We start from the raw sequence: 26,092 nt of genomic DNA, 5'->3' as shown, positions 1-26,092 counted from the left end.
CTGGTGATGATTGTTAATGGTGATGATGATGACAATGGTGATGATGGCACTTGTGATGATAGTTATGGTGATGATAACGACAACAGTGGTGATGGTGATGACAAAGGCCATTCATCAACCACCTGTGTTTCAGGCACCGCACTTGATAACCTTGTCCCCATCTTGTATATGAAGCACTCAAGTATCAGAAAGGTTAGATCATTTGCCCAAGGTCACACAACTGGTAAGTGGTGAAGCCTGGATTTAAGACAAAGCTTGACACCAAAACTGGTGCTAAATTCATCTTCTTGAACTGTGCTGATCATTGGAAGCTTCATTCCTTCAGTATTTATTGAATACTGGGTTATTTGCCAGATATATTGTAGGCACTGAGGATATAGTGGTGGACAAAACAGGTGATTGTCCTTGCCCTTCTGGAACTGACATCCTGGAGAGAAAAGACAAAAGATAAACAAATAAATAAATAAAATATAGTATTTCCTATGGTTAGAAGTACCATGGAGAAAAATAGAGAAGAGCAAAAGGGAATGCCTGGGGTGGATGGAGGTGGGGCTGTAGTATTAAATAGGATGGCCAGGGACAGCTTCTCTGGAAAGGTAACACTTTAGCAAAGACCTTACAGTGGTGAGGGAGAGACCCATGCAGATTTTGGGCAGAGAGAACAGCAAGTAAAAATGCCCTAGAGTGAGGGAGACTGCACCTGTGTGGTTAAAGATAGACAGTTTCTGAAGAGAAGAGGAGTAGGAAATGAGGCCAGATAAATAGGGAAGTGCAGATCTTTTAGGGCCTTAAAGGCCATCACAATGGTCAGAACAAATTGATGGCTGGCCCCTGAGGAACAAGAAGAGATTGATGACCATCTTGACGTCCTTATCAGCTGTGAGCACCTCTGTATACTGTAAATGGTCCTATGGAATGGGGAGAGGATTATTCTCAGAATATTTTTTCATGCTTGATCAAAAGTTGCATCTAAAGTAGGGTTTTTTGGCTGGGCATGGTGGCTCATGCCTGTAATCCCAGCACTTCGGGAGGCCAAAGCAGGTGGATCATGAGGTCAGGCGTTCAAGACCAGCCTGGCCAAGATGGTGAAACCCCACCTCTACTAAAAGTACAAAAATTAGCTGGATGTGGTGGCCGGTGCCTGTAATCCCAGCTACTTGGGAGGCTGAGGCAGAGAAATACTTGAACCTGGGAGGCAGAGGTTTCAGTGAGCCGAGATCATGCCACTGCATTACAGCCTCAGTACAGAGCGAGACTCTGTCTAAAATAAATAAATAAATAAATAAGTGCAGTTTCTCACCTTAAGCCCTATGGACATTTGACTGGACAATTCTTTGTGGGGCTGGGGGATGTCCTATGCATTGTAGAATGTTTAGCAGTATCCCTGGCCTCTCCCCACTAGGTCCCAGTAGCATCTCTTTTTTCAGTTGCGATAACCAAAAATGCTTCCAGACCTTGCAAAATGTCCCCCATTGAGAACCACTGTTCTAAAGAAAGGCAGACTTAAGTTCCTTGTGCTGGGATCTAACTCCTGTCCCTACACTCATCACCTCCCCGTCACCCATCAGCCCCTCTCTGACTCACATTCACTGCTTAGAGAAGGGAACCTGGGGTTTTCTACTAACGACCAGTCAAACATTAATTCTAGGTCCATTAGCCATTAACACATCTACACACCAAGCAGACAGTCAGGGAGCCACTGCCTATTCTAACATAACCCTGAGTCCCATGTGAGAGCCCCGTAATAGGCCTAGAACTTGGGATGGATGGTTTGGTGATGGTCACTGTTGTTCCTTTCACCAGGAGCCAGAAGATCTTTGGGGTTTCTGACATCACCATAGGACCCTCCCTTCCCAGAGACAATCTGATCAGAGCAAGACCAAAGAGTCTCTGCCTATGTCATCAAAATAGCTAATGTTGGCCAGGTGCAGTGGCTCATGCCTGTAATCCCAGCACTTTGGGAGGCTGAGACAGACAGATCATTTGAGGTCAGGTGTTGGAGACCAGCCTGGCTAACATGGTGAAACCTCCTTTCTACTAAAAAAAAAAAAAAAAAAAAAAAGTAGCCAGGCATGGTGGTGGGTGCCTGTAATCCCAGCTACTCAGGAGGCTGAGACAGGAGAATTGCTTGAACCCGGGAGGTGGAGGTTGCAGTGAACCAAGATCATGCCATTGCACTCCAGCTTGGGCAACAAGAGTGAAACTTCGTCTAAAAAAAAAAAAAAAAGCTAATGTTTATTTGTACCAAAGTTTTGCACACCTTGTCTTATTTTGTAGGATCACTGTAAGGTGTAGGATCTATTAATAACCTCACTTTATGAATGAGGAAACTGAGTGACAGAGACTTTAAAAAAAAATAGCAACTTTCCTGGGCCACAAGCACTGTAAACCACCATAACTGGTTCTGTTAGATGAGATAACCTAAGGAATTCATATTCATTGAGCATCTAGTATATGGCAGACAATGAGCTAGGACCTGAGAGAAGTTGGGCCCATGGGCACTCTTGGCCTTCCAGCAAAGGGATCTCTGCTCATTGACAGCCCACTGGGCACTGCTCTGCCTAAATGCCAATATACATGTGAATTGTCTCCATGCCCAGTCAAACTGGCATTTCCAGTTGACCAGGGCAGAATGTAGACACTGAGATCTGAGAGGTATATGCATTCATTTCACACCTACAAACTTAGAATTCAAGGTTCCAGAACCCAGGAAAAAAACAAAAAACAAAAAAAATTTGCAAATTTTTTAAAGAAAGAAGCCAGAAAATTGGACTCTAAATTTTAGAGTGGCATTGGCTCTTTGCTTGTCTCTGCTCTGGTAGGAACCACCTTGAACAGAAGAAATGGGAAACATACCCCCATCACTCTGCTGTAAGAAAAAGAAAGACTTTTCAGACCAGCTGGCCAATTTGGTCATTTAGAGCATGAACTTTGGAGCCAGTAGGCCTTGGAGTTGACTTTCAGCCTAACTGCATGCTAGCTGTCAGACCTCTGGGCTTCCATTTCCTTATCTGTGATATTCCCACTTGTAATCATAGATAACACACATGGTTGTTCTGGAGATTAACCAGGATAATTCATGGAACATGAAGCAAAGGGCTTAGCATAGCAAGGGATCAAGATATATTATTATTTTGTCATCACTATTCTCATTATCAAAATCATCAATATCATCATTTATGGTGATGATAATAACATCATCATTATCATTTTTCCATAGGAAAACATCCTACATAATCCTCAGTCACTCAGATCAAAACCTCAGAGTCATCCTTGACTCTTCTCTTTCACCATGTTTCACATCCAAACTCCTTCTCCCAAATCTCTCTAGAATGGAACCACTTCTCAGAACCTTTATTACCACTCTCGTGGCCCAAACCATCGCCGTCTCTCACCTGGATTACTGTATAGCCTTGACTGGTCTACCATCCATTCTTTTTCTGCTTTTGTCTAATCTTCATATAACATTCGGAGAAATCCAGTCACAAAGTAACTCAGATCACCACCTGAGGTCAGGAGTTCGAGACCAGCCTGGCCAGCATGGTGAAACCCCGTCTCTACTAAAAACACAAAGAGTAGCGGGGCTTGGTGGTGCGTGCCTGTAATCCCAGCTACTCGGGAGACTGAGGCAGGAGAATCACTTGAACCCAGCAGGGGAGGTTGCAGTGAGCTGAGATGGTACCACTGTATTCCAGCCTGGGAAACAGAATGAGGTCTGTCAAAAAAAAAAAAAAAAAAAAAAAAAAGTTAACTCAGATCACATCCCCCTCTGCTCCAAACCCTCTGGCATCATTTCATATTCTGCAGGGGGAAAAGTCAAAGTCTGTTCAATGGTCTGCAAGACCCTACATCACCTATCCCCTGGCCCCAGCTCACTCTGTTCCAGACCCAATGGACTTCTTGTCATACCTTGAACATGTCGCATATGCCCCACCTCAGGGCCTTTGTAAACACTGATCTTTACCAGGAATGCTCTCCCTTTAGATGTCTATATGGCTTGCTCGCTCATTTCTTTTCATCTTTGTGAACATACTGCTTCTCAGTGAGCCATCTTTAGCCTCCTACTTAAACTGCAATTTCCCTAATACTCCCAACCTCCAACTCTCCTGTTCTTTTCCATAGCACATATCATCTAACACAGCACGTTTTACTTCTTTATTTTGCCTATTTTCTGCCTTTTCCAGTGACAGCAGAGATTTTTATCTGTTCCCTGTTATATCTCCTGGCCCTAGAACAGTGCCTGGAGCATGGCATATCCTAAAAAAGATTCGTTGAATGGAGGAATAAACAAATGAATGCATAAAATGAATGAATGAATATCCACTACTATTATCATAGGCCCCATCAATCTAGCTTTCAGAACCCAGCATTCCAGTTGCCACAGCCTCTTTCTGTCTCTTCCATTTCAGACACCCAGGGGGACTGGGTTGTGTGTGCAACCTTTAAAATTTGCTCTACCATCTGGACAATCATTCCAAGTGTTTCTCTTACCCTGAGCTTCCACCCTTAGAAACTCAGATTCAGATTCTATGTCAATCAGCAACCCTGAGCCCAGCATGACCAAATCCACGAGGAAGCCATGCAGAGCCCCACGAACCAGAGCAGCCAGCAGTTGGGCAGTGTTTGCTGGTGATGATGGATGGGGGTTATTGAAGGCAATGACGGTGACAAAGGAGGCAGTGGAAGGGCATCGATCCAGGAAGGAGGCACAAAGTCCTCGCTTCCCGTGCATTGACCTGGAGTTTAATGAAAGCGATCATTCACTTTCCGATCCCATTACAGGAGCAGGCGTGCTGACCAGCAATGGGGCCCGCGCCAGCTGTCCTGGGCCCCTGCTTTCTGAGCTGCACTTTACAAAATAACTCTCTGTTGGACTTGGAACTTGACCTCTGCAGCAGAGGTGATTTGCACTTTGTCCAAGTGCTCCAGATGGACCGAGGGGGTGGGTGGTGATGAAAAAGATAAAATGTTCGGGCTTGAAAGGAAATCAATGACCCCCTGCCCTGGCTTGGCCCACCTTTCTCAGTCATGGGGTAGCGAGGGACCTGCAGCCTCACAATGTTATCAGGAGGAAGAAAGGCAAACTTGGGCTCCTTTTAGTTCCCTCCTGTTTAACCAGAAAAGCCTCTTCCACTGCCAAGGTCACGTGCCAGCTCCCTGACGCTACTTCCAGAAAAGGGCTTCTCCACTCCCTCGCCACTGCCCAGCAAGGTGAGGAGCCAAGGCGTCCAGATCAGATCGCTTAATGGAGAGTTTCAGGTCTCTTCGGTTTCCCTTTATGCAAGAGGGTGGCTCAGGGGAACACCATAACCTCCCCATCCCCGCCCTTCCTGCTCCTGGTCTTCCTTACCTGCGGAAGTACCCTGTCCAATTACATAAAAGGCAACTGCAGGGGTCCAATTTGGCCTGTTAGCTGCAGGACGTTCCACCAGACGGCGCTCATGAGCTCTCATTCCGCTCTGTCTCCGTAATTTCTGACCACAGAATTTTTTTTAAACACAGAATTTTAATATTTTGGAATATTTACCTCCAGGTTTCTTTTGCCCTGTGCATACACTTTAAAAAAATTTCATAAATGTGATCATCGTGTCTATGCTATTTAGTGGTTTGTTTTTGTTTATTTCCATAGCTTCAGGGTACAAGTGGCTTTTGGTCACACAGATTAATTGTATAGTGGTGAAGTCTGAGATTTTAGTGCACCCATCACCTGAGTCGTGTTCATTCTACCCAATGTGTAGTTTTTTTTAATCCCTCATCCCCCACCCAGTCTCCCTGTGTCTGAGCCTCCAATATCCATCATACATCTCTGCATGCTTTTGCTTACTTATTGCTTGGGTCCCACTTTGACCACAGAAATTTTACAATAATAATAGAATCAGTAGTAAGACTGCATCATGTACTTAATTTGTGACAGGCATCATGCCAAGTGTTTTCCATTCCTAGTGGAGGTTAGAAAACAAGAACTCTGCAGCTAGACTGAGTGGGCTCTTATCCCGGCTATATCTCTCACTGTCATAGGCCTTGGGCAAGTAAATCATTTGTTGTGCTTCAGTTTCTTCAGTATAAAACTGAGATAATGATAATATCTACCCCATAGAGTTATAGAGAGGAGTAAATGGCTTAATGCACATAAAACTCTTAGAAAACAATACAAAATATACAGCCAACTGTGACATAAATCTCATTTGACTCTGACAATTCCTTGAGGTAACCACTATTATTTTTGCCTGCTTTACACAAGAGAAAAATGGAGCTCAGAGAGACTAAGTTGTCCATGATTGCATTGTTTCCAATGCTACTGAGTCCAAAGAACCTTGATATACATCTCCCAAATTGACCAATTTCATGAACCATTGTGTCTCACATCCTGTCACATTTATGAAAATTTAGCCATTAGCAGCTGAGCACAGGAGAGGCCCCAGGCTAAGCAGGCTCAACGAATAATGCACTGTGGGAGTTGGGGAGCGGGGAAAGGCTCTCTCAAATTTTGTCTTCACACTCTTTCAGACAATCCATCCTCAAAGCAATCCAGGAACTTGGCGGAAGAGCTGGGCAAAGCTGTGGAGATCATGGGCAAAGGCAAGAATGGGATCGGCTTTGGCAAAGTGGACATTACTGTAGAGAAGGAGCTTCAGCAGGAGTTTGGGATTACCAAGGCCCCAGAGTTGAAGCTGTTTTTTGAGGGCAACAGGTCAGAGCCCATCAGCTGCAAAGGTAATGGTGGTTTTATGTCACATTTGTTTCATGCTCATGGAAAATCTACTTTTGCCAGCCAGAGGGTAAAGGTGGGAGGCTCTGCTCCATGCAGCCTCTCGGTGACCCAGGCTCTTCCAGCTTGTGGCTCTGCCCTTCTCTAGGGTCTTGGAGCCACCTGCTCTTTCCTCTGTATCCAGCCAGCAGTCAGGGTAAGAGGTAGAAGGTCACCATGGGTACTGTTCATGGCCCTGGCCTGGAAGTGAGAAGTATCACTTCTATTCACATGCTTTTGACCGGAGCTCTGTTACATGGCCCTACTCAACTACAAGAAAGGCTGAGAAATACAGTTCAGCTTTGTCTTTAGAAAGAAAATGGGTTGGCCAGTCTGGTCGCTCACACCTGTAGTCCCAGCACTTTGGGAGGCCAAGGAAGGGATCACGAGGTGAGGAGATTGAGACCATCCTGGCCAATGTGGTGAAACTCTGTCTCTACTAAAAATACAAAAAATTAGCTGGGTGTGGTAGTGCATGCTTATAGTCCCAGCTACTCAGGAGGCTGAGGCAGGAGAATCGCTTGAACCCAGGAGGCGGAGGTTACAGTGAGCCAACATCGCACCACTGCAATCCAGCCTGGTGACAGAGCAAGACTCCATCTCAAGAAAAAAAAAAAAAAAAAAAAAAAAGGAAGGAAGCAAGCAAGCAAGAAATAAAATGGGTTTAGTGAATACATAGCTGCCTCTACTATAGCTTGCATCTCAGCTGATGGGCCTTAGAAACACCAAGAGGTGGGAGGTGGGGTGCATGGATTAGAAACTACCAGACACCAGCAATTAAATTCCTCACTCCACTTCCCACTCCCAATCTTTGACTTTAGAATGATATTGACAGAGTCTAGGGCAAGGGAAGCACTAATTAGCCAAAACAGAAATTGGGAGAGAATGGAACAAGACAGATTTGGGATACAATGTCTACCAAACACTTTAAGTTCTATCATCATATTTTTCATTCATTTACTAACTAATTCATTCATTTATTCAATATCCATTTGTTGGCAAGCTACCATGTGCCGAACCCTATCTTGATGTTAAAGATGTGTGGAGAATAATGTACCAGTATATGATAGTCCCAACTTTTATAAAGTTGTATGTATGAAGGCATTAATGGATGCAGGATGGATAAATGAATGGAAATAACAAAACTGATGAACATCCCATTACATATGTTAAATTATTGGGTCTTGAGAAACGGGAACTGCCTTCCACCGCATCTGGTGAATAGCCAGCTTCCAAAAAGCCAGACTGAGTGTTAATTTGCGAGAAACACACATCCAGGGGCTGCAGGATACTCTGCAGTTCTCAGAATGGACACAAGAGGGCACGAAAGACACAGGATAGACCCAGAGCAAGGCGCCACAAGAGAACTTCAGGACGGCCACCTAAGCGCAGGACTGCAGCTCCCAGCAGGCATGTGGGACGGTGGTGGCTGTGGGGGCAAGAGAAGGGATGGCGAGGGAGGGCAGGAGCAGTGAGAGAGGCAACAGAGGCTGCTGATTCCTATGGATACTAGGGGATGACCCTCAATAAAGGGGACTGGCTGACACCAGCAAGGAGCCCTTTGTGATGTGTTTGGGGAGAGGTGTGAGGAAATGAGAGGCCCTAGGTCATCGAAGCCCATGACTGCTAATGGAGGGGCCCAGGTGCTGCGATGACCTTCCCTTCTGAAGGGCAGGAGAGACCTGACTCCACTCAGAGGTGACAAAGTAGCAATCTGGCAACTTCCAGACTGTGGACGAAACTAGCAGAGAAGGTCCCCAAGACATTTGACCTCTGAGTCCTTTTTGTAGGTGAAACCAGTGCTTGGGGCCTCCTCCGCCATACAGAAAACTTCCTCATCACCTCCTCCAGGAAGCCTCTTCTGACTGCCGAGGCCAGGGTGCCCGCTCCACCTCTGTGGCCTAACGGCACCTGTGTTTTCCCCATCAAGGCCCTCGCCTCAAAGGATTACATCTGCTACTTATTGCCTACTCTACAGAGAGCATCACAGGGGCAGTGGCGGATCTCACTTGTGCTCCTGGGTTCTCTAAAGGGACTGCCAGAACTGACCGCATTCCCCTCTGCATCCAAATCCTTATCACAGACTTAAGGAACAATCACCCCCTCTGGTTGGATCTCAGTTTTCTCATCTGTTAGATGGGGTTGATGAAAAGGTCTACCTCTTTTGGATTGTTGGGAAGATAAAACAATGTTTGCCAGGCACAGGGCCTGACACATACCTGCAGCATATGCTGCATTCCAGGCATCGTTCTAGGTCCTTCTCCTATGTTATAACACCCCAATATAGGAGGTGCAGGTGCTTTTACAGATGGAAACACTGAAGCACAGAAAGTAGAATAACTTCCTCTAAGCTCCCCAGCAAGTAGTGGTGGAGTCAGTGAATGTTTTCTGTGAAGGTTGAGAACATTAATATTTCAGGTCTTACAGGCCAGACAGTCCGTTGTAACTATGCAGCTCTGCTGATGCAGTGTGAAGGCAGCCGTATATTAACAAATGGGAATGATTGTGTTCCAATAAAGTTTTATTTATACATTCAAACAACAGGCCAGATTTGGACTATGGGCTGTGGTATGTTAAAATCTTCTTTACATTGCACTGTACCCTAAGCAAGTGGTAGATGTGTTTATTATTATTATCTGACTATTAGTTTCCTGATTGTAGTTCAATGAATCCAATGCCTGGAACAATTCAGTCTTTTTTTTGTTTTGAGATGGAGTCTCTGTCTGTTGCCCAGGCTGGAGTGCAGTGGCGTGATCTTGGCTCACTGCACCCTCCGCCTCCTGGTTCAAGTGATTCTCTTGCCTCAGCCTCCCGAGCAGCTGGGACTACAGTCACACGCCACCACACCCAGCTAATTTTTGTATGTTTAGTAGAGACTGGGTTTCACCATGTTGGCAAGGATGGTCTTGATCTCTTGACCTTGTGATCCACCTGCCTTGGCCTCCCAAAGGGCTGGGATTACAAGCATGAGCCGCCACACTTGGCCCTAAGTTCTTAACAAATAGCTTTTGAGCCAGGTGCAGTGGCTCACACTTGTAGTCCCAGCACTCTAGAAGGCTAAGATGGGAAGACCACTTGTGCCCAGAAGTTTGAGACCAGCCTGTCAATATAACAAGACCCTGTCTCTATAAAAACCTTAAAAATTAGCCAGGTGTGATGGGGTGCATACCTGTATTCTCAGCTACTCAGGAGGCTAAGGTGGGAGAATTGCTTGAACCCAGGAATTTGAGGCTGCAGGGAACCACAATTGCACCACTGCACTTCAGTCTGGGCGACAGAGCAAGATCCTGTCTCTAAATTAAAAATAGTAATAATAGTTTTAGAGTTAAAATACAATAGAATTGGAAGCACCCAACTTCCAACCAGGAAAAAGGGAAAGGGGATGCCGGGGTGAAGCTGGGATAGGGATTGTGGATGCTCGTATTTTAGGATGAGCAGCTGCCATGGGAACTTGAACGAGCCTTTTACAATCGGGCTTCCAATTTCTCATTTTCTGAACAGGGTGAATAATTCCAGTTCTGCCTACTTTCCAGGGCTCTTCTGAGCTGAGAGGGGAGACCGTGCTTTATGCATCTCCTGCAGTGTGACTTTGATGAAAACCCTTCTTAGGACACAGGTGGGATTTAGTCCTTGCTGGGTCAAAGCTCCAGTCTCGTTCTCATCTAATCTCCAAGGATTGATGGCGGGAGACTTGGCCATGGCCACCACCCTGGAAGGAGGGAGACTCGGGTTGCCTCTAGGCCTCTATTAATGGTGCGGCCACAGCAGCTTGTGCCTGTAAATATGCAGCCCAGTGCCAGCCCTAGTCAATCATTGACAATGCATTCACACCTCAGTTGTCACCGTGTCCTCTGGCTCAGAGCCAAGCACAAAGGAGGACCCCCCTGACAGGGGCAGTACCTGATCTGCAGGCACAAAGGAATCAACAATTTGCAGAGTTCATAGCTACCTCGGTCCCACAGGGGCCAAAGAGGCACATGGAGCTGACACATCCCCAAGAAGATGGCCCAGGATCAGGTTTCCTCAAGCCAGCTTCCCTGATAATTCATTCACCCCATTCATTCATTCCAGAAAGATTTCTTAAGCACCTACTATGTGCCAGGCATTATGGGCACTTACTGGGAGCTCACACTGAACAAACTGGCAAAAAATCACCATAAATAATTTCAGGGAGGGCTAAACTCAATTAAGAAAATAGAACAGGTCATAAGACAGAGAGTGATTGGCTAAGAGAAGAACCAACTGAAAATTGAATAAGCAGAAGAAGGCACTGCCCTTGAAGAGCTGGGTAAAGGACAGCCCAACTAGAGGGACCAGCTGAGGCCAAAGCCAGTGCTCTGGTGGAAAAATCTTACCGTTGGAGTATGGACAGGGCAGAGGGTGGCATAAAGTGACTTCAGAGCAATGGTTCTCATGACCTGAAATCTAAATGCATTTGGCAGGTTTTTGTTCTCCTTTTTGGATATTTTCAGATTTTGTAAATCTGTTCCTTTCAGATTACTTACAATACACTTTTGCCAGGCAAGTGCATAAAAGAGAAACCATTTGTTTCCATGTGTGCCTTATTTTGACCAAAAAATGGCCAGAAACACTGTAAAGAAACTCAGTTTTGAGGCTGGTATCTCAGATGGGGGAATTGGGTGGTATGATGCCTCCTTTTCCTCTCTTCTCTCTCTTTTTTTTTTTTTTTTTTTTTTTTTTTTTGTTGTGACGGAGTCTCTCTCTTGTTGCCCAGGCTGGAGTGCAGTGGCATAATCTCAGCTCACCACAACCTCCACCTCCTGGGTTCAAGCAATACTCCTGCCTCAGCCTCCTGAGTAGCTGGGATTACAGGCACATGCCACCATGCCGAGCTAATTTTTGTACTTTTAATAGAGACAGGGTTTCACCATGTTGGCCAAGCTGGTCTTGAACACCCGACCTCAAGTGATCTGCCCATTACAGTTTCCCAAAGTGCTGGGATTATAGGGGTGAGCCACTGTGCTTGGCCTCCCTCTTTTTTTTGAAGCCACCATATCAACCTCACATGAACTTCCACAGGCTTGACTAATTGTGGCTTTTTAAATGACCTTAACTGTATCTACTAAAGTTAAACATGGCATCTGCTATGACCAGGAATTCTCCTCGTTGCTATATACCCAACAGAAGTGCATACAATGTGCCCCAGAGACATTCATTAGAATTCATTCTGAATAGCCCCAGTCGGACATGGTGACTTGCCTGGAATCCTAGCACTTTGGGAGGCTAAGGTGGGACAATTGCTTGAGCCCAGGGGTTCGAGACTGGCCTGGGCAACATAGCAAAACCTCCTATCTACTAAAAATTGCTTAAAAGTTAGGCAAGTGTGGGCCAGGTGTGGTGGCTCACACCTGTAATCCCAGCACTTTGGGAGGACGAGACGGGAGGATCATCTGGAGTTAGAGACCAGCCTGGCCAACATGGTGAAACCCTGTCTCTACTAATACTAAAAAATTATCCAGGTGTGGTAGTATGCACCTGTAGTCCCAGCTACTCGAGACTGAGGCAGGAGAATCGCTGAAACCTGGGAGGCAGAGGTGCAGTGAGCCAAGATTGTGCCACTGCACTCCAGCCTGGGCAACAGGGCAAGACTCCCATTTCAAAAAAAAAAATCGCCACCTGTGGTGGTGCATGTCTGTAGTCCCAGTAACTCAGAGGCCTGAGGTGGGAGGATGACTTGAGCCTGGGAGATTGAGGCTGCAGTGAGCCATGACTGCACCACTGTACTCTAGCCTGGGTGACAGAAGGAGAAACTGTCTCAAAAAAAAAAAAAAAAAAAAAAAGGCTGTAAACTGAGAGCAAATTAGTGCTCGTCAGCAGAGGATGGACAAATAAATTGTGGAATATTCACAGCAGTGGAAATGAATCTTCAAGTACATGAAAAACTGTGGCTGAATCTCACAAACCAGATCCAAGAAATTTATATGAAGTTCAGGAACAGGCAGACTAGCATATGCTGTTAGAAGTTAGGGTGATGATGTAATACTACACAGCCATAAAAGGGAATGAGATCATGTCCCATGCAGGGACATGGATGAAGCTAGAAGTCATCATCCTCAGCAAACTAACACAGGAACAGAAAACCAAACACTGCATGTTTTCACTCATAAACGTGAGTTGAACAATGAGAACACATGGACACAGGGAGTGGAACACCACACACTGAGGCCAGTTGGGGGGTTGGGTACAAGGTGAGGTAGAGCATTAGGACAAATACCTAATGCATGTGAGACTTAAAGCCTAGTTAACAGGTGGATAGGTACAGCAAACCACCATGGCACGTGTATGCCTATGTGACAACCTGCACTTTCTACACATATATCTCGGAACTTAAAGTAAAATAAAAAAGAAGAAGAAGTTAGGGTGGTGGTTACTTTTGGATAGGGGAGAGTAGAGGCTGGGAGTGGGCACAGGGACTGCTGAGGATCTGGTGATTCCCTAGCTCTTGATTTGGGTTATAGTTACACAGGAGTATTCATTTTGTAAAAATCCATCTAACCATGATCATGTATGCACCTTTCTGCATGTAAATATTCTTCATTATAAGTTTTTGAAAAGCCTTCATGTTCTCACGAAATAAAGCAGGAGGTAGTGTTTTTGCAGTTGATTTAGTAGCTCAGGGTGCATTCCTTGAGCCTCACGTAGCAATTTGTCCTGCTGCAGGACTTTGTACAGGCTGTTTGCTCCTCCTAGAAGACTTTCCCTCTCCTTAATGCCTCCTAGTTAACTCCAGCGCATACTTTAGTTTACAGCTCATCCGTAGTTTCCTGCAGGAAGTCTTCCTGGACTTCACAGTCTAGATCAGGCATCTTTGCTACAGACTCGTCGAACTTTAATTTCTAACATTTCCTTTGGGTGTAATTAGGCATTTGTTTGTGTATTTATTTGGTTGTTGTCTTCCTCAACAGAATGAGAACTGTGGAAGAGTGGTAATGTGTTTGTTTCTGTTCACCCTTCTATCTCTAGGACTGAGTATAGCACTTGACAGTAAACGCTCAATACATATTTGCCAAGTAAATAAATGAGGGAAGAAATACGTGAGTGAGTAAATGAATAAAAGTCTGCGGATGTAGTTCAAAGCTACTCACGATGAATATTGCTTTATCTCATTATTTATTTATTTATTTTAGAGACAAGGTCTCACTCTGTCTCTCAGTGATTACGGCTCACTGCAGCCTTGAGCTCCTGGGTTCAAGCAATCCTTCTGCCTCAGCCTCCCAAGTAGCCAGGACTACAGTCACATGCTATCATGTCTCACTAATTTTCTTTTGTTTTTTTTAGAGATGAGTGTCTCACTGTGTTGCCCAGATTGATCCCAAACTCCTGGCCTCAAGCAATCCTCCTGCCTCAGTCTCCCAAAATGCTGGGTAATAGGCATGAGACACCATCCTTGGCTAGTAAACTCATTTAAAATGTTCAATTTTAATGTTCTATAGCAGATACAAATATATAATATTTTACAGTATTTTTCATCATGTGAAATTGATAATCCTAGGAAACACATGTTCATCTGTGTATAGCCTGCTGTACCTTCTGGCTTACCAATTTGTCTTCCCAGATATGATATATGTGTCTTAATTTTAGAAGCTAAGACTTTTGTGTGCCTGACACCATCCATACGATAGCTGAGAAATGGAAGTCAGGAGCGGATGACTTAGAGGGCATTTGGATCTCAGCTGAGGAATGGGAGACGCAGAAAGATAATAAAACTTTTCCCAAAGGTACAGAGCTAGGTGGTCTTTCTGGTTATATTTTATTGAGATTTAAAAAAATAAATCAATCTTCCTGTCACCTTGGAGAATGCGTAAGGAAAGAAGTCTGGAAATGCTTCCTCCTAAATTTGATCTTCAGCTTTGCTAGTTGGGTGCCTGTTGGCAGTTGAACCTTGGTTTCCTCATCTGCAAAATGGGGAGAATAAAAGTATCTATTTCATAGGATTATTGTGAAGATTTAATACATGCAAACCATTCAACACAGTGTCTGGTCCTTGGTAAGTGCTCAATGACATTTAGCTGCTGTTGTTAATATTTGTGCTTGGAGCTTGGGGAAGAGAGAAATGGAGGAACTGACCTTGGCCTTCAAGGGGTGGGGGCCTGAGACAAGATGCTTCTACACATTAAACCTGAGAAAGACTTAGCTTCTTGCTTTGGTTCAAGAGGAAACTTCTCTGATATCCATTTGACTGTGTCTTTCTCCAGGAGTGGTTGAATCTACTGCCTTAGTTGTTTGGTTGAGACGACAAATTAGCCAGAAAGCATTTTTGTTCAACAGCAGCCAGCAGGTGGCGGAGTTTGTGACAGCCAGGCCCTTGGTCATCGTTGGCTTCTTCCAGGTACTGGGACCAAGAAGTGGGAGGAGGCTTTCAACTGGTGAGAAGTGCTGTGTCTGGGAGGGGGTGGGGTAAAGAGACTCTTCTGTTTTGGTTGCCCAATTTTCTCCATTTAATGAGCTGGTTTTTAGGGGAAGCTCCAAGTGTTCAAATGAACAGGAATGAAGAGAAAAGAGAGAAGCTTGGCATCTGTATTTAGTGGGTTTTCACAGTGTGGCTAATCTTTTTGGGGGCCCATTTAGAACATCACTGAACAAAAGGATGTCTTAGTTTCTGGTTTCAGAGCCATTGTTATCTATGAATCTAAAGGCCACCAACCATGCTTGGGCCAGGCCAGTTTCTCTTCCTAACCTGTTTCCAAGCATCCTCATATATTAAAACCAATAGCACAGGATTAACATGCGCCCGTTTGAAAATACATCAACCCTTATAGGTGCAGTAAAAGATGATGTTTGGGGAAGAACATAAGTAACTTAGATATAATTATGAATTGTCTCGTTATAGCCTTGTTATTAACTTTTTTATATTTATAAATAACTTGCAAATTGCTTTTGGAGAATGAGCTTATTGTGTGTCTTAATTCATTTGCTGTAAACTGGCGACTCCTCCCCTTCTCCCAGTAGAAGGCAGAATTTGGACATTATATTTAACACAGGGAAAATATCTGCCTCTCTCCCTCACCCCTTGTCACTTCTTTGAGAGGTGTTTGGCCTTTTCTTTCAAGCTAAAGAATGAAGGCTAAAATTCTTGATACTACATTTACATTTTGTATTACATGTGGTTTAATCAATTGCCTCTTCTGAATGCAACTGAGGAACAAATGTTCAGAGTCTCAATCCCTGAGTTAGAGCAGCCCTTACTCCAGTAATTAGAAAAGGTCACATTGATCAGTTCTCTCCATTGGTCTCAAGGACTTCCCTATTTTGGCTTTAGTCATAGCCAGAGAAGCATTCTTAGTATGAAATACTCATGAAAGAGGATTTGGGTGATCCAGCAAAACCCCAGAACTTAGACAAGTGAAGAGATGAAGTGATGAATCAGCCACCACTGCCATCTTTCCCTTATGTGAGCCAGGCACCTTGATTTCTACCAAAGCCTTAACAAACATTCTTTCCCAAACAGGATTTAGAGGAAGAAGTAGCAGAGCTGTTCTATGATGTGATCAAAGACTTTCCAGAGCTAACGTTTGGAGTGATAACAATTGGCAATGCCATTGGGCGTTTCCACGTCACCCTTGACAGCGTCCTGGTATTCAAAAAGGTAGGGCTTTGGTGCTATTGCCAGTGAGAGGATCTCTAGTTTAAAATAGTGGAATTGTATGAGCTTTGGGTACAAATTCTGGTTCTGCCACTTGTGAGCTCAGTGGCATTGGACTAGTTGACTTCTCTGAAGTCACAGTCTCCCAGTGTTGCTTCAGCCTTTCTAGCCATTTACCATCTTAAGCTTCTTATCTTTATTTAACCAGTAAATGAAATTAATCACGGCTCAGTCCTATGCCTTTTTTCTTTTCTACTCCATGCTTCCCCTTCCACCCTTCATCAGCAGTTACCATCTGTGGCTATACACACATGACTTGTAAGTATCCATCTCCCGTGAGATTTCTCTAATCTGCAGACCCTTATGTGCAACACCATGTTGATGACAAGACAACCCTTGATGTCTCAACATGGCTAAGCCCAAAGTCATAATCTCCTCCCCAGGTCCTCGCCCAGTGTTTTATCTCTTGCTCAAGGAATGATGCAACTACCTCTCTCATTCAGTTAAACAAGCCAGAAAACCCAGACAACATTCTAACACTTCCCTGTCCTTCACCGCTCATATGCAATCCATCACCACAACCCAACTGATTTTATGACCAAAATATTCCTTTAACCTATTCATTTCTATCTCTATTGATACCATCATGGATAAAGCATATGAACAAAGACAAGAAGCCTTAGTCCAAAGATTCAAGACCAGTCTAGGCAGCATAGTGAGACTACATCTTTGCCAAAAAAAAAAAAAAAAAAAAGTTACTTGGGCATGGTGGCAAGTGCTTGTAGTCCTAGCTACTCAGCAGGCTGAGGCAGGAGGATTGATTGAATCTGGGAGGTTGAGGCTGCAGTAAGCTGATCACACCACTGCATTCCAGCCTGAGCAACAGAACAAGACCTTGTCTCAAATAAATAAACAAATAAATAAGATAAAAGAAAACTTTAGACAAGTTAAACTGAAGAGTTTAATTGAGCAAAGAACAATTCATGAATCAGGCAGCCTCCCAAGCCAGCATAGGCTCAGACAGACTCCAGCAAAGCCACATGGTGGAACAAGATTTATGAACAGAAAAAGCAAAGTGATGTACAGAAAAGAGAAGTGAGGTTCAGAAACAGTCAGATTGGTTACAGCTCAGTGTTTGCCTTATTTTAACATGGATTGAACAGTTGGCCACGTTTGATTGGCCAAAACTCAGTGATTGGCACAAGTGGAGGCTATGACAGTCTATTTACACCTCCATCTAGCTTATAGTTCACTATATACAGAGAAACATTTAGGCCAAATTTAAAACATGTAAGGAGGCAGCTTTAGGCTAAACTTGATTTAACCCCTATCAGGGAAGTCCTGAATCTCCCAGGAACGGGCTTGTCGTAATATGCCTGAGACATCAGTCATCGGTTGGGAGTAGTATGTGAGAAACTGCTCAGCCTTGGCACAAATATTTTAATATTTGATGGATTACAGAGCATGACAATGGCTGGGGCTGTTAAGTCAATTATACTCTTTGTGGCTTACCATAGATCTGATATTTTCATGGCTGTCAGCTACCCAGATTCCACTCACAGACTAATCTGGCCAGCCTCTCCTAGTTATTAACTACCTAGATTACAGACTACACCTACCACCATTCCTCAGTGCTTTCCTTTTATCCAAGGGGAAAATTGTGCTATTTATATTTATTAAGTGCCTATATCATGAAAGCTACTGTCCTCCAATGTGTTTCTCTCTTTGTCCAAGGGAAAAATTGTGAATCGCCAAGAGCTTATTAATGACAGTACCAACCAAAAGGAACTCAACCGTGTCATAAAACAGCACCTTACGGATTTTGTTTTTGAATACAATAGTGAGGTCAGTGAGTAAAGGGTCCCCAGAAGAAGGGGAGCTGGGACCACCGTATGTGCTTAGAATGACATATTTTCCTGGTCATTTCAGAATAAGGATCTGATTTACGAGTTGCACATCATGACTCACATGCTGCTCTTTGTCTCCAAAAGCTCTGAGTCGTATGGTATCATAATTCAGCATTACAAGCTGGCGTCAAAGGAATTCCAAAACAAGGTTGGTAGAGTGCACAGTTGTTCTTTGGGACTCCTAGATGGGGATCCAAGACCTGCAGGCCCTGAGCCCATTTGCCTGCCCTGCCTATTATAAATTGAATCAGGAAAGACTGGCATGTGCAATTGCCTGCAGTTTTCTGATTTGCATGTCAATGCCACATACTATTTTCTATTTAATTTGAAATATGCCCCCTCCATTTTTCCTGCCCAGTGTCTCTTCCATGCCAAATCTACACACTCTCGCTTGTCTGTATAATAAGTCTACTCTGAGAACATGAAGGTTTGCCTGCTTTCCTAATGGACCACTAAGTGGACTCTGTATCCTAAGAGTAGTATCCTTTGGCCTGGAAATGGGAGGAGGAAAGTCCACTACTGTCTGAGGTCAGGGAACATGAAAGCCTGAAGGTGGGAAGCAGCACACATTGTCTGGCAAGTAATTGCTAAGATTCTGGGCTTTAACATTGTACAGACCCAAGTTCAAATTCTCTTTCTCTGGCAAACTACACTGTCTTAGTTGAGTTTCTTAACTCCATGCTAACGTCTCCCCATGTATGAAATGGACAGTTGTGTACGAATTAGAAAATATATATGTAAAGCAATGAGCTTTACAATCAATGGTGCTTTTTATTACTATCATCATCCCATTAGAAACAAATGTTTCCCCTAAGCGCTATTCCTGTATTTAATGCAGTTAGTAGTGCCTGAACTATCGAAACTATTTGATTTATTTTTCTGTTCATCTTTATAGGAAGTATAATCATGGCAGTTTTTTTCTGTTTTGAAAAAAAAATTATTCTGAAATTAAATAAAACAACTAAAAACTTTGTTACTTAAAATAAAGAAAGCTACTAGAGTATAGCATGTGTAATGTTCATGCTACATCCCACCACATTATTTTCAAAGAAGATGGTTTGAATCACAGAAATAATTCCTCTTGTTAAATATATTTCTTGGAATCTTTTTTCCAATTTTACTCCAAGATTTTTGATGTAGTTAAATTGATTGCAACCTGATTGCTTTCTCTCTATTTCTCCTATTTTATAGTAGTCAATACTTAGCCATTATTTTCTTCTATTTTTTTATTAAGTCTTTAGTCTTCCTGGAATTTACTTTGGCTTATATCGGAAGATGAAGTTCTAAATTGCAGTCAACCTAGTGAGTTTCCAAAATGCCTTTTATTGATTGTGATCCATTTCACAGTCACTGACAAACAGTTGAATTAGTACTGTTTCAACAGATCACATCTCTTATCTTGTTCACGTCTGTACTCCAGTGTCAACGGAAGGTGGCAAATATTTTTGAAAGTACACAAGGATGGCTTTAATATGTTTGCTTTGTTTTTCAATTTCTCTGGCACCTAAAAGAGTAGCACACAGTGGGGGCTTTAATCTGATGAATGAATGCCCTGAAAGTATCTGAGCCTAGGTGGCTGCGGTGGCCTCTAACTCATCTCCTTGCTTCCACTTTTGCTTTTTCTCTGCAGCCAGAATGACCTTCTAAACATTATTATCATGTCGCTTTCTAGCTTACCATCCTTTGGTGGCCCTCTATTATGTTCAGACTAAACCCAAGCTGCTTACTGGACCTCGTCTTCAGCAGTCTCTGACTGTGTCTCCTGTCTCTGTCCTTCATGGTGCTGAAGCTATTACTGGAGAGGGGTCCTGATCCAGACCCTAAGAGAGGGTTCTTGGATCTCATGCAAAAAAGAATTCAGGGCCAGTCCGTAAAGTGAAAGCAAGTTTATTAGGAAAGTAAAGGAATAAAGAATGGCTATTCCATAGACAGAGCAGCCCTGAGGGCTGCTGGTTGTCATTTTTATGCTAAACAAGAAGTGGATTTTTCATGGTTCCCTTTTTTAGACCATAGGGGGTAACTTCCTGACATTGCCATGGCATTTGTGAACTGTCATGGTGCCGGTGGGAGTGTAGCGGTGAGGATGACCAGAGGTCATCTCATGGCCATCTTTGTTTTGGTGGGTTTTGACTGGCTTCTTCCCTGCAACCTGTTTTATCAGCAAGGTCTTTATGACCTGTATCTTGTGCCGACCTCCTATCTCATTCCATGACTAAGAATGCCTAAACCATCTGGGAAAGCAGCCCCGAAGGTCTCAGCCTCATTTTACCCAGCCTCTATTTAAGATGGAGTTACTTTGGTTCAAACGCCTCTGACAAAGCCACACTGACCTCTCTTTTCTATTCCCAGAACACTCTGAGTTCTTTGGGTGTTTGTTTTGTTCCCAGGCCTTTGCACTGGCAGTTTCCACCACCCAGAATGCTGTTCTGTGACTTGTTACTATCAACTAGGTCCCAGCTGAAATATGACATCCTCAGGTTCTCCTCCTGACCACCCTACCTAATCTAGAGCCCCTACCTTACCCCATCTGGGCAGTTACTTTCCATCACATTGCCCTGTTTTATTGTCTAATTGACTCTCATTGCTGTTTGACTTCATGAGTTCATTCATTCATTTGTTGTCTGTCTTCTCTACTAGAACATAAGCTCCCTGAGGGCAGGGATTTTGTCTGTTTTGGGCAGGGTTGTGTCCTCAATGCTTAGCAAAAGCTCACACGTACTAGGCACTCCATGAATGTTTGTTGAATGAAAGAGTGAATAAAGTCATGAATTTCCTTGATAGAATAATTTTGAATAATAATAAGAATTGTCACATATTAAACACTTTCTATCTGCCAGTCCCTGAACTAAGCCTTTCCATACATTGTACTGTTTAATTGTCACAGCAACCCTAGAAGATAGGCACTATTATAATCATTTTACAGATAAGGAAACTGATGAAACAGTTTGAAGCAAAATGAAAGCCCAGGGCTTTCTGACTTCCTGAAGTTGTGTGGATGGAGCGCAGCACAAGGAGGCTGCTGCCTGCTGTGCGTTTGGGTGCAGAGCTGCACCTGCCTTTGCTACGTTTTGCAGAAGTGCTCCACAGACCCCACCATGTGCATACCCTTAGTCTACAGCATTCCAACAGTTTTTCCTCCATTGGCAAAGGTTACAGAGAGACAAGGGTTTCGTTTACTTTGCCAGATCCTTTTCATCCTTGTGGATGCAGATGAACCCAGAAACGGACGTGTCTTCGAGTACTTCCGGGTCACAGAGGTTGATATCCCCTCTGTCCAAATCCTAAATTTGAGCTCTGACGCCAGGTACAAAATGCCTTCAGATGAGATAACCTATGAAAACCTCAAGAAATTTGGCGGCAGCTTCCTGAGTAAAAATGCCAAGGTAGGTTTGTTCTGGGACAAGGTACATCCAGAACCTCAAAATCATCTCCTTCTCGTAATTTTGCTGGCTTTGATAATTCTCCTCACCTGTATGTGGAGGCGGAATAAAGATCAACTTTGTGGCTCAATGTGGGGAAATCCCTCATCTCCCCACCTCAAATCTGTCCAACTTCTGACCTAACCCAAGCCTTTAATTCCTCCACTCATTCTCAGTTGTAAAGTGGAGGCATTTCCTTTGCAGGAATTTGCAAGGCACTAAGTAGGTTTAACTTGCCATCTCAAAGGAGGCATTTCTTCTCATATCGGCTCCAATGTGAAAGATCTACTTGGTCCAAGAGTAGATGATTGATTTGTGGGGGAGAAGGGATGAAGCCACAGGACAATCAGGATTTGGCCTAAAAAGCTTTAAGAACCTTTTGGTTGGATGTGGCTAGAAGGGGACTAGTCTATTTCACTGACAGGGAGGAAAGGCTACAGAAACACGTGGAACACGTCATCACCCACTGTCTGTGTCTCCACAGCTACTCTGCTGAGTCAGGTAACCATATTATTTATTTTCCAAATTGGGACATAATGGGAGTAAAGGAGGAATTTAAAAAATATATATTCTGGAATGGGCTGGGTGTGGTGGTTCATGCCTATAATCCCAGCACTTTGCAAGTCCGAGGTAAGAGAATCGCTTGAGCCCAGGAGTTCGAGACCAACCTGGCCAACATAGCAAGTTCCCATCTCAACAAAAAATTTAAAAATTAGCCAGGCATGGTGGTGTGCATCCGTAGTCACAGCTACTTGGGAGGCTGAGGCAGGAGAATTGCTTGAGCCCAGGAGATCAAGGATGTAGTGAGCTATGCAGTACTCTAGCCTGGGCCACAGAGGAAAACCCTGTCTCAAAAAAAAAAAAAAAAAATTCTGGAACAATAGAAGTAAATTAAGACTCTGCAGACAAACCCAAATGATGGTCTGCTTAACTATGTGTCTTCTACTGCCTTCTGTTCATTCCCCTAGAGACATAGCTGCCCCTGCAGCCTTTCTCTGCGGAAGCTGTCTTGTGTGCACAGCATTTTCATGGGGCCAAGCGGTGAGGCTGCTATCCTTCTTGCCACTTCCAACCCATTTCTCCTTCTTTCACCTTCAGAAACCCCCAATGCCTTGGATCCTATGCTGTTTCACTTTAGACCCTGTGCTTCCCCCACCTCGTTGCTATCCTTTGACTACCTCCCTTCACTCTCTGAGGACTTAAGCTCCTGATGGCAGCCTTTCCCTAAGCCCCAACTCTGCCATCATTCCCAGAGATGTCAGTGTCTACAACCCTCATCTCTCTTCTCCAGTAGTTGGTGTGCCCACGCCATGTCAGCTCGCTGTTCTCATGGCCACAATCGAGATTGCAGCACCTCCCAATGCCTGACTTTCCCCTCCAGGACACACATGGCTATGATTCCTCACCTTTCTCATTGCCTCCAACCTCCTGACCTTGTGATTCACCTGCTTCCAATGTCCTGACCTTGTGATTCACCTGCCTCGGCCTCCCAAATTGCTGGGTTACAGGCGTGAGCCAAAGTGCCCAGCTTAAAGCTTCTTTTTGTAAAATCTGAGAATCCATCCCAGTTCAAAGCTTTGTCTGCTCCTTAGTCCCTTGATCCCATTTCTCTTTAGTGCCTACTCTGTGAACTTGCATTATATCATTCATTGCTCTGATGATGATTCTTTTAACTCCTTTATCCCCTCCATCTTCCACCTCCTCTACACCCCATAGTACTCAACAGGCAAATTTCCAACTCTAGTTGAACCCCCTTAACTTCCCTGCTTCCAGACCAATATCACCATGACACTGGCTGGCTTCATGGAGTTGCAAACCAGCCTCCCGTGGACTCTGAGAAATGTCCTGGCATCCATATGGAAATTTCTGTTAGCATGTTCATTTTTAAATCTCAGAGTCTCTCTCTCCTCGTACCCCATTCCCACTCACTCTCAGCTGAGTTCTCTACCACTAGATCACTAAGAAAATAGATGTCTTCACATTGGAGCCTCCTCGCTTTCCATCACCACATCTAAAATCTTGCCTGGAATACTACCCATCCTCTCTCTCTTCCTTGCATTTAGATCTGAGGTGGTGTCTGTCTCCCTCTCAAAGGCCAACACATCTCCCTGTGTTGTTAGAGCAAATATGGACATCCTCTATGAGATCTATGAGATCCACCTGATCCAACCCATTCCCAATTCCCCACAATTGTCACCATTTTCTATCTCCCATGCCCCAGGGTTGCCCCGTTTCTACTCTCACTGAAAACATCTTTAAGTTCTTTCCAGAGGCTGGAGGGGGTGCTGTGAGGGAGGACACTGTGGGAGAAGGGACTGTGAGCCAGACAGAGGCTGCACAGCAAGGGCCTCATAAGCATATTAAGAATCTGGTTTCCTAAGAGCAATGAGAAACTAGATTTGCATAGTGAAAACAGAGCCCCTCTTGTAGACAATAAAGGTGTGGGAAAATTGGAAGGAGACATAGGGAGAACATCTGGAGTCTCTTCTGGAAATCAAGATGAGAGATAGAGGCTACCTGGATTTGGTCAGCAACAGCACAGATGGAGGAAAGGATGTGGATTCAGTAGCCATTCAGGAGGCAACAGTTGTAGATAAAACATATGTTTTGAGATTTCCAACCCTTACTTCAAAGAGAAGAAAAAGCTGAGCTCATTTTTTTATTCATTCATTTGCAAAACATTTATTGAGGATCTACTATGTACCAGGCAGTGGATACTCAATAGTGAGGAAAGAAAAATCTCTTATGACCTTCTGTCTAGTGTGGTAGAGACATATTAATCAAATAATCAGAAAAATAAATAGCAAAAGTGAATAAGTGATACAAAAAAGTGCTGAGTATTATGAGAATTTATGGCAGCGAGTCCTCATCTAGACCAGGGAAGCATCAAGGAAGTCCTCCCTTGGGTCATTCTGAGGCATACATTTTGAGTTACCCAGATGAAGAAGGGAGGGTAAGAATCAGGAGTGGGGGAGACCTGCCAGGCAGAGGGAACGGCATTAACAAAGGCCTGAGCTGGAGGAACGTTGGCCATTTGGATAAGCTGAAGACCAACACGGCTGAGGAAAGAAAAGAAAAGACTTTCTTTATTGCAGGAACCAATCAGAGTGTGATCAAGGTTTTAAACATCGTGTAAATGGTCTTGGTCTTGATTTTTAAAGTAATTGAGGACAACTAACTTTTTTTTGGTTTTTTTTGAGCTAGAGTCTTGCTTTGTCTACCAGGCTGGAGTGCCGTAGCACAATCTTGGCTCACTGCAACCTCCACCTCCCAAGTTCAAACAATTCTCTTGCCTCAGCTTCCCGAGTAGCTGGGATTACAGGTGCATGCCACCACACCCCACTAATTCTTGATTTTTTTTTTTTTTTATTGGCAGAGATGGGGTTTCACCATGTTGGCCAGGCTGGTTTCAAACTCCTGAACTCGTGATCTGCCTGCGTCAGCCTTCCAAAATGCTGGGATACAAGCATGAGCCACCACGCCCAGCTTAGAGCTTCTTTTTATAAAATCTGATAATCCATCCCAGTTTGAAGCTTTGTCTGCTCCTTAGCCCCCTGATCCCAGTTTGCCCTGAAGCATCCAGGGTTGACATCAAGCTCATGATCCAGCTCAGTACTCCAAAATCTTTCCTAAGGCTTTTGTGAAAAAAACGCAAGAAAATCTTTAGTTGTTTCCAGTCAGGGTGGGGAGCCTTACAACTTCGAATCCCTTTCGAAGATTCTTAGGCCTCTCAAATATGCTTCCTAGAAACATCAATCCAGTGAAGAGATTCCAAAATATTGGGACCAGGGACTGGTTAAGCAGCTCGTGGGGAAGAACTTCAACATAGTCGTCTTTGACAAAGAAAAGGATGTGTTTGTGATGTTCTGTAAGTACCTCGAGAGCGGCTGGGAGGCAACGGGTAACAACATTGTTTCCAGTGTTTCTCCTGAGTTCTTGGGCCCTGAAATCATGCCAAGGATGGTCTTCAGATACCCAAAGAGAAGGACTCAAGATGCTATCAGGAACAATGCAACTCTGTCCCCCAAAAATGTAATTCTTAGAATGTATGCAGTGCCTTCCACATAACCAAGGCCTGCAGCCATTTGTAAAAGCAAGAATGCCGATGGCTAACAATGCTTGATTGGGTGCTGTAGTATGCTGGGCTTCATTCTAAGCCATTGCATACATTACCTCATTTAATCCTTACCACATCCTTTTGAAAGTAGCTACTGTTATTGCTCTGACTCTGCAGATGACTAAATAGAGTCTCTAGGAGGTAAAGAAATTTTTCCATTATCCTGCATGCAGTAAGTGCTGTCACTGGGATTTGAACTATTCTGATTCTAGCACCTATACTCCTAACTGCTGAACAGGATTTCTTTGCTTCTGGCTTTAGATGACTTATCAAATGGCCCCTATGAGGTAGGGACCC

The 26,092-nt window shown here is 44.0% G+C and overlaps 1 protein-coding gene across 2 annotated transcripts in view; it reads left to right on the top strand.

Moving 5' to 3' along the window:
• PDILT (protein disulfide isomerase like, testis expressed) overlaps nt 1-26,092 on the top strand; it is a 55,627-nt gene that overhangs the window by 24,644 nt on the left and 4,891 nt on the right. The window contains exons 3-9 of one of the 2 annotated variants that reach the window (XM_032242852.1): nt 6,508-6,714; nt 14,965-15,098; nt 16,218-16,355; nt 18,087-18,197; nt 18,282-18,407; nt 21,445-21,642; nt 25,426-25,546. In XM_032242852.1, the coding sequence (XP_032098743.1) occupies nt 6,508-6,714; nt 14,965-15,098; nt 16,218-16,355; nt 18,087-18,197; nt 18,282-18,407; nt 21,445-21,642; nt 25,426-25,546 (1,035 nt within the window). The remainder of the gene's footprint in view (nt 1-6,507; nt 6,715-14,964; nt 15,099-16,217; nt 16,356-18,086; nt 18,198-18,281; nt 18,408-21,444; nt 21,643-25,425; nt 25,547-26,092) is intronic. The other variant, XM_032242853.1, reaches the window with a different exon arrangement.

This window comes from Sapajus apella, unplaced genomic scaffold (genome assembly GCF_009761245.1).
Source record: "Sapajus apella isolate SASKATOON/1434 unplaced genomic scaffold, GSC_monkey_1.0 scaffold51, whole genome shotgun sequence".
In the NCBI taxonomy this organism is placed as follows: domain Eukaryota; kingdom Metazoa; phylum Chordata; class Mammalia; order Primates; family Cebidae; genus Sapajus; species Sapajus apella.
Note: the sequence above shows the minus strand (reverse complement) of the source record. Positions and strands in the feature narration are given on the sequence as shown.